Genomic DNA, 9,090 nt, shown 5'->3' on the forward strand with positions numbered 1-9,090 from the left:
GGCTCCAGGCACCAGCGCAGCGAGCGAGTGGCTGGGGCGGCAAACCGCGGGGGGCGGCCTGCCGATCGCTGTGAGGGCAGCAGGCAGGCGGCTTTCGGCGGCGCATCTGCGGGAGGTCCGTCGGTCCCGAAGTTTCGGCAGCAATTTGGCAGCGGGGACGCCAATGACACGGCACCGGCGGCCCTCCCGCAGGCATGCCGCCGAATCGGCATGACCAGCTGACCACCCGCAGGCGCGGCGCCAAAAGCTGCCTGCCTGCCATGCTTGGGGCGGCAAAAAACATAGAGCCGCCCCTGACGGGAGGTTTACAAAAGGAGGCTGGAGCGCCATCTGTCTTGGATGGTTAAGACATGACTAATCCTGCCTAATGGCAGGGAGTAGCCTAGATGACCCTTATAGTCCCTTCTAACCCTATAGGTTCTAGGACTCCAGTGCATCCATGCTAGAACTTGACATTTGGCCTTCGTGTCAGGACTGTGCCTTTTGTTCCTGTGAATCAATAACGGTTGTTGGGAACCAAGGGGGTGCACGGGTGGCAGAAAATGGGGGAGTGGGAGTATGGGGGGAAATATGAGCAAGTTGGGGAGGCAGGTGCCTCAGAGGGTGGATAGAAACAGAAAGGGAACATGGGCAGGAGCAGAGGGAAGGGGAGAGAGGCAGGAGCCATGGGGCGGGGTGGGGGGGAGGAAGGACAGGAGCAGGGGAACAGTGGCACAGGAGTTGGGCAAGGAGGCAGCGGTCTAACAAACCCAGTGTAGACAAAACCTAAGATTGCTTGTTTGATTTAATTTATTTCCTTTATAGGCTCATTATTGAGAGAGAGAGAGAAATAATCTAAGGATTTGGAATCAGGTTTAGGTTGGTGTGTGTTTTGTGGTTTTGTTTTGTTTGTTTGTTGTTTCATTGGGGATAGTAATGGTATGTACATGTTGCACTGCCATCTAGGGACAAAAGAAAGCAAATGCACCTAAACACAGTCTTGCTTCAAATAAAATTTTTTATTCAAGACAATCAGCTTTTCTCGTGTGCTTCCTCATAGGAGGCTTATCTGATGGCAGTAGAAGGAGGCCTGCTTTTTTAAGACACTTAGGAGGCTGTTTTGTAAGGAAACACTTACAGCATGTTTAAAAATAAATAAATTGCAAAGGCCTTTATAAATAGGCTGTACTGTGAAATATACTATGTTGTATTACTGTCCAGTGCACACACAGGTGCACACACACCCCCTAACTGAACAGACTGTGTTCTCCCCAAAACTAGAGATTAGGACTATAGGATTAACACCCACATCATCTCTCTAGTGGCTTGATCCAGCAAGGCAGCTGACCGTGTACTTACATTTAAGCATGTGAGCAGTCCCCAAATTGCTATGCTGAATTGGAGTCTCAGTATACTTACTTCCACTAGAATTTAAGCAGTTCATTGCTGAACATGGATCAATAAGCTTAAAGTTAATAAAATACTTACATGCTTTGCTGAATCAGGGCCTATGTGTCCACTCCAACCCGCCCTGAAATCAATCATTCTACCAAGAGTTTGCTATGGCCTACAGTGAGTGTTTGTCAGTCAGTTCCATCTTAAATCATATATATTTATGCTTGGTCACATGTTAAATTGTCTGAGGCAAGAGCCTGGTGATCTTATTTGTCCATAACGCAGCATGTATGCCAATGATTTTCAATGCCATACGGTGTGCTTATGATCAAGAAATTAATCTGTATTACACTTCCAAACACAATACTTTCCGCTGTTATACTGCAAATATAGAAAGGCAAGGCTGATACAAATGCATCTTGTTCATACAGTGTTTTATTTTTCCCGTCCAGGTATTAAATAAAACTTAATTGTCTCTCCCAACTTCCAGGTACTAGTTAGGTGAGACGTGTCAGTGTAACCGTTCTGACCATGCAAAGTCAGGTTCCTGTTTATTGTCAAACTTAAAGGGAATTTGTAGAAACATTGAGGATAATTGAAAGCAACAATCAAAAAATGACATTCACATAATCTAGCAGAGATTCACATGACAAACCCACAAGGCAGAGAAGTTTCATCCTTCCTTTGTTTTGCTGTGTCTGCATGGCAGAAGCAGCTTCTGTCTCCTTTCATTGAGGTGGGTGGGTGAAAAGAATCTTAGATACCCTGGGCCAATTATTTTGCCATCAGTTACATGCATGTAATCCTCCCCCATTTATGGGTGTAACTGAGGGCACAGAACCTAGCTCAATACATGCTGCCAAGAGTAAGTATATTAGAACTAGTCAAGGGCTAGACTTTGAATTTCCTTGGTGTAGTCGGTAGACTGCCCTCTTTCTTTAGTCTGCAGCAAATGCCGGTATCCAATTTATTCACCTCTGATAGGCCATTGATTTATAACAGCAGTGCAGGATTGCCATTATTAATAAAAAAAAAAAATAGATGTTAGATTGTTTGGGTCCGGCTATTATTAATAAAGAGCAGATAAAAACCCCAACCCTACAAAACTTGGATGCATTTTAGATCTTAATCTAATCTTAGGCTCTGATGTTGCAATAATATCCACTAGCAGGATAGGGGCCTCTGCAGCCAGCTCCTGTCTCTCTCATAGGATGAACCAACCCAAAACCTGAGATCTGAAATCCCTCTCTGCTTCCCACCTCCCCCACTCCCTCCAGCCAAAAAAATAGTGGGGAAATTTAGTTAGCTCTTTAGCCAAGGTTTTTTTTTAACTATATAATTATCCCAAAGAGTGACAGAAAGATGAATTAACCCATGACACCCAGTGAGGTATGTATGATGACAAACCATTTTACACCAGGAGAAACTTGCAGGCACAGTTTACAACATGGCACTGTTACAAACAACTGGGCTTGTTTGCCTGGACTCTGAGGATCTGTATTGATGAGAATCTTCTCTTCATCCCCTTCTTTCTACTTCTGTCTCTTATACTGCAAAAAAAACAAACCACACGTGATACAGGGACACATTCAACGTAACCATTCACACAAGGAAGGATTCTTTTTGGTAAAACCCTTCCAAGCACTAACGTTCAGGACCCCTTTCTGAGCCACCTAAGGCTGTGTGAATTCCTTTGAACCTTCACAGAGTAAAATGCCGGGACTTCCCCTCTGAGAGATGTAGAATACTGGGCATGAGTTTGTTTCTGGATGGCCATTGGGAATGAGTCGCCTCTTACCCATGGTGTAAAATGTGGAATAATTCAGCTGAAGCCAGTGGAGTCAGACCAGTCTCTGGGGTGAGATCAGAACTGGGGCCTTCACCAGGCACTCAGAATAGGGTTTGCAAACTGAGCTAAAATTGCCAGAGATCTGGATGCTGCTGAAATTTTATAAAATCAGTGACTAATTCGTAGCTTTTCCTGGTGTTCACCTCTTCTGGATTTCAGTGTGGATTTTTTTTTCTCCCCCCTCCTCCAGTGATAGATATATTTTTTTTAAGGCAGCTGAATTTTTGTTACTTTTGTTTGCTTACTAGTCAAACTTAACTACAGTGAACCAGAAGTGCGACTCATGGCTCAGCAGAGATCTGCATTCCCGCACTTAGGAATCTAGTTCTCTTTCAAGCCACGTTATTTTGTGCTGGCTGCATGGAGACATGCCACATCTGCTGCCTTGCCTGCGCTGACAACTGGAGGAAAATCTCCTAACGCTGATGCAGTGGCGGTAGCGAGGGTAAGAGTGCGTGGGGTCTCACCACAGTGTCTTCTAACCCTGATTCTAGCGGTACAGGCAAGACGCGTGAGATGAGCATTCTGGGAGGCCAGATGAGCCAGGTTACAAGTGGATGGAATGTTAGCAGGGAGAGAATTGATTCATTTCAATGCTGAGCCATGGGATAAACTGTGGCTTTCTTGTCTATATTAGATATTTACATAGCTGCAGATACACTAGTTGCTGGAATCTGAACTAATCCCCAATGTAAACAAGGCCTCGAATGGGCAGAAGTTTGCTCTCCTGAGTGAGAGTGTACTTGCAAAACCCGTGATTCATTAGTTTATCTTTTTTTTTATTTTCTGTCAATGAAGAGCTGCTTTTTTTTAAAGAATCCCCTGAAACCATCTCTAGTTATTACACACATCCCCTGAAACCATCTCTAGTTATTACACACATCCTCACCCATAGATCTCAAAGCCTATCGCAGAGGAAGACAAGTCTCATTTGTTTTCCAGCATCCCAGCTCCTGAACTGAATTAGCTAAGAACAGGACTCAGACAACATCATGGGGAGGACTGTAGCTGCACTTACTTTATTCATGACCCAGTCAGCATCTTCAATGGCTCTCTTAATAATCTGCTGGATTCTCTCAGGACTGTCTTCATCTGCATGAACTTGGAAACTCTACGGGGTTTGAGCAGAATGTGAAAATGAGTAACCCCCGTTAATGTAACAGCTGATCAGATCCTGCTAAAATAAGGATTTAAAATCCTGAAGTAAGCACTTGATCAAAAATGTATACAATCTGAAGAGGTAGAAATGCCTATTCTAGCAAATAGGCAGAGCTTTGTTCAGAAGGGGTTACAGCAGTGGCTCTCAACCTATTTACCATTGTGGGCCACATCCAATTCTACCTGTATGGCCCCGAGGATGTCACATGGGCAGCAGCTGTGTGCTGATTGGGCCGCAAGTGGCCCACGGGCCACAGGCTGAGAACCACTGGGTTACAGTGAACATACTTTCATAGTCGCTGTTCTAACCCTTCAGCAGCAGGGGGTCTTGCAGACGTTTGTGCTAACAAGGTAAGGACCAGGGCTATTTACCTGGTTGTGTTGCACCAGCTGGAGCACAAATGTTCCATATGCTCACGCTAGCCTTGCTGACTTGCGTTAAGGACTCGCACGTTGTGTTAAGGACTCGCCCGTTAGATCCCAGAAGTGGTGCATTGTGGGATGCTTGGAAAGGCCACCCAGCACATTCATGAACAGGATTATCTGACAGACTTGACTGCACTTGCAGGGGGCTGGATTCAATAACCCAGAAGGTCTCCGCCAGTCCTATGTATTGTGGAACAGCAATGGGAGGACTAACTGAACCGCTTCAGCTAGTTCGTGTCCACTAAAGCAGTTCAGACTGAAATAGTGTCTAGCCCTGCAAAACTTGTATGTTCCCATGTAAACCATATAAAGCATTTTATGTTGGATGCAAGGTGTGCTACAATCATTTTAGGAGGAACAGTACCTGTGGCTAGCAGAAATAAGGCTTGAGTGAACTGCCACAATAGGGCATCAGTGACGGAAAAAAGATTCTAAAATGCTCTTAGTAAAACAAGTAATGAAACTTGGTTTTTAATTGTAGGATCTTTTTAACCTGATTTGTTTTTTCAAGCCAGTAGAAAAGACACAATTTCTCCAATGCTCATCACTAATCCATTACAAATAGCCTCAAAGTTTAATAATCCAAATAAATGGAGAAACCAGTTTTCCCATCACCAAAGAGAGCATCCCTTTACCTGTCTGATTGCATGTCTGTAATGCTGTTGGATATTTTCTGTAGGAAGCTGCTTACAACATCGAAGCAGGTAGCGGTATAACTGCAAAGGCTTCTGGACTAATTCAGCCCCCGGTAATGGAGCCATTGTCATGTTAAGATTTCAGTTGCTAAAAGAAACAAACAAACATGTATTTCACAAAACTAGAAAACGCACACTGCAGAAGTAAAACTCGAGGCTAATTTTACAAGGAGAGCATCAGGCTTTGTAAGCTGAAAACTAGAAGCAACCTGAGTAGTTTGCGGGAAGATGCAGGTATAGTATCATTTATTTTAATTATGCTTTGAACTTTCATCCTGGAATCTGCAAGTGTTTATATAATCTCCCCGTGTGATGAGGAGGCAATGAGGCGTGGAATGGTTAAGGAACTTGTTCAAACTATTGAGAAATTGCTTATTTGAGGGCAGCTGGGGTTAGGTGTCATTAATCAAATCTATAAATATAGGTGTGTGTGTGTGTGTGAGAGAGAGAGAGAGAGAGAGAGAGAGAAAGAAAGAAAGAGAGGGTGAGTGGGTGGCAGGGTGTACATCCCCCCCCAGTATACAATTTTTTCCCCTCCTCCCCCTTTGTAAATCACTTGTATTAGGGACTGATCTTGACTTGGGGGGAACGTCTCGCAAGAGTATGTCTTTGCAGGAATGGGGCCTTCAAACAGCTCTTTGGGGCAGGGGCATTGTCTTTCTCTGAGATGTTTGTAGAGCACTTAGCAGAATGAGGCCCGCGTCTGATTGCTACGGTAAATGATCCTCATGCAGTGTGCCAGTCTGGAAAAAGAGGTCCTAGCCCTTGCACCTGTAGTCTGATCCCCATGAGCTGACCTCTGGGTCCATGCTGCCCCTCTCCCACGTGCCTTTAGTGACACTCCATCTGGGCACACTGGGCAACCCCCATGGCTGATATTGCAGGATCAGGGCCTTAGGTGGTTGCTACTAAGGTTACATGAGTTGGGCTAGATTTCCTAGTGCTCTAGTCATTTCAAGAGCACTAGGTGAAAACTGGTTTGCAAGCTTCAAGTTCCACCTTTTAAACAAGCTGCATAAACACGGCAGGACCGGTGCACAAACATTAATAGCGTTGAGACTCACCATGAACATAGCAGTAACAGGGAAAAGAACATCATCTACCAAATGCCCCCCACCAGCACACTTGTATATTGTAACAGAAAGTCCACCCAAGCTATATAAAGTGCTAATAGGATATTTTAAATGACTAGTCATTTAACAGATGGTTGCCATCTGTGGAAACCTAAATTAACATTTGGGAGAAAGTACAGTTTTTACATAATTACTCATTAGAGTCAAGAAATACATGAGTAACTAAATAACCAAGTAGGTGTGTGAGATAACTTTAGCATCAATTAAGGTATTTAGCCTTCATAATATCTTTTTATGGGTTTTCTAAACACTTCATGTCCTCAGGCCAAATTCATACTGGAGTGTAACACGGTTAACTTTCTGCAGGCGCTGGCTGCAGAACGATGTCGTGTCCGCTCCAGTCCTAGCATCACTCCTGAGTTTCTTCAAATACTCAGAGAAATCCAGGGGCATTTCACAGCTCTACCCCAGAAGCCGCCTCTTCTCGGAAAATCATGCTCGGAGGCTAACAGGACCACAATCGCCTGACAACAGTGACACTACTGTCTGGGCGTGAGAGCAATGGATGCAGGCGAGTCTATTTTCAGTTTCCAAGTACTCAACCAAATCATAGCCGTGAACCAACCCCCTCCATCTCAGCAAATACACAGCAAGAGAATACTGCAAACTTTTGGCTAGAGTCTTAAAACAGGAGCTGGAGGGTCTTACGGCTGTGTCCACTGCACCCCCGTATCCTACCCCTCAAATTCCCTTCCTCTTGGCACTGCTGCAATTACTATTTTGGGGAAAATCCTAAACAGCAGGGGTCTGTGCATGGTCAGTTCATGGCAGGAGGGGGCTCTGAAGTGGAGGACATAGTCCACAAGAATAAGGGCATGAGTACCCTGATACGGGGGGGAGGGATAGCTCAGTGGTTTGAGCATTGGCCTACTAAACCCAGGGTTGTGAGTTCAATCCTTGAGGGGGGGGCACTTAGGGATCTGGGGCAAAATCAGTACTTGGTCCTGCTAGTGAAGGCAGGGGGCTGGACTCGATGACCTTTTAAGGTCCCTTCCAGTTCTATGAGATGGGATATATCTCCATTATAAACTTGGCTTAATTCCCACTGGGGTAACTTCCTTCTCCTTCCCTATGCCCCCTCCCCGTCCTGACACCTGGAGCTAGGGCTAATCTGCACCTATCTCAGTGGGTGTGTGGTATTCACAACAGCGGCTGGGTGTCAAGCAGGAGGTGGCTGCCGGTGGGTGATGGGTAAGGCTGAGGGGGGCAGGAACGTGCCCTGCAGAGGTGCCAGCCGGACTCACCCCTTGGTGAATTTAAAGCCCCCCCAGGCTGGTGCCCCCAGACGGCAGACACGGGGTGAAGGCTCAGGGTAAAGCACCAGCCCTCAGCCATTACCCCACAGCTGGGGGGTGTTAGCAGTGGGAGCCCGGCACCCCCCCCCCCGGAGCTGGGGCCCCAGCGCGCGGCCCTTCAGCTGCCCCCCGGGCGCGAGATGCAGCGGGGGGCTCCGCATCCAGCCGGCAGGCGCGGGGCAGCCGCACAGGGGCAGGGCCGGGCCCGGCCCGGCCCGCAGCTCACCGGCCTGCAGCGCCGCCCGGGTCCCCGCAACGGCTGGAGCCGGAGAGCCCCGCCCGGCTGCGGGGAGGGGAGGCGGCGACACAGCTGCGGCTCGGCGCTTCCTTCCGGCGGCTGCAAGGCTCGGCTAGAGCCGGGAGCCAGCCCCCACCCCAGTATCCCCGCACCCCCTTCCCCCAGTGCACTGCACCCCAATATCCCTGCAGCCTCCTCCCCGTGCACTGCACCCCAGTATCCCCGCACCCCCTTCCCCCAGTGCACTGCACCCCAATATCCCTGCAGCCCCCTCCCCGTGCACTGCACCCCAGTATCCTCCCCAGTCCCCTCCCTGTGCACTGCACCCCAGTATCCTCCCCAATGCATTGCACCCCAGTATCCCCGCCCCCGTTCCCCCAGTGCACTGCACCCCATTATTCCTGCACCCCGATCTCCCTCTCGCTAGTGCACTGCACCGCGCAGCCCCGTCCTCCCCAGCGCGCTGCGGGTACCTCCCGGGCCGCTAGCACGGAAGCGCGGAGCCCCGCCTGTCCGCACCCAAGGGCAAGGGCTGCCACGCGCGGCTGGCTGGGAGTCCCGTTTCGCCAGGCCCAGGACGGCGAGCAGCGCCCCCCGCCGGGCGAACTGCAGATCACACCAGCAAGACACTAAACGCACAGCAGCACCGACCCTTGATTTTTCTGGACCATGCAGAGGGGGACACCTGTGTCGAGGGCCGTCCTTCGGTTTGCTGCCTCCTGTCCCGTCCCGTCCCAAGGCGAGGTAGCATAATCGGGTAACTGAGGCATCATCACACGAGTGATCATAGGCTGTTGTACAGATGGCAACTCCCTGGAGTGACATTTGGGGGTACCACCCCCCAAATCAGCTTTTTGCTGGATCTATCGACACAGATGGAACAATATTTCCTTGCACCAGAGACAGTCACCTTAGCTCAGCA

The 9,090-nt window shown here is 48.3% G+C and overlaps 1 protein-coding gene across 4 annotated transcripts; it reads right to left on the reverse strand.

Moving 5' to 3' along the window:
- Positions 1-1,789: 1,789 nt before the first annotated feature.
- Positions 1,790-8,750, reverse strand: LYRM9 (LYR motif containing 9). 4 transcript variants are annotated; one of them, XM_034752761.1, is made up of 4 exons: positions 8,642-8,750; positions 5,443-5,590; positions 4,242-4,334; positions 1,790-2,924 (listed from the first exon to the last, which is right to left on the reverse strand). In XM_034752761.1, exons 2-4 carry the CDS (start codon positions 5,572-5,574, stop codon positions 2,907-2,909), a joined length of 243 nt encoding a protein of 80 aa, XP_034608652.1. In that variant the 5' UTR covers positions 5,575-5,590; positions 8,642-8,750; the 3' UTR covers positions 1,790-2,906. The 4 variants fall into 4 exon arrangements, with proteins under 4 accessions (XP_034608652.1, XP_034608653.1, XP_034608655.1 ...); XM_034752762.1 differs by having other exon boundaries at positions 8,560-8,682; XM_034752764.1 differs by lacking the exon at positions 8,642-8,750 and adding an exon at positions 8,157-8,196.
- Between the last annotated feature and the right edge of the window lie 340 nt (positions 8,751-9,090).

Source organism: Trachemys scripta, chromosome 18 (genome assembly GCF_013100865.1).
Source record: "Trachemys scripta elegans isolate TJP31775 chromosome 18, CAS_Tse_1.0, whole genome shotgun sequence".
Taxonomy (NCBI): domain Eukaryota; kingdom Metazoa; phylum Chordata; order Testudines; family Emydidae; genus Trachemys; species Trachemys scripta.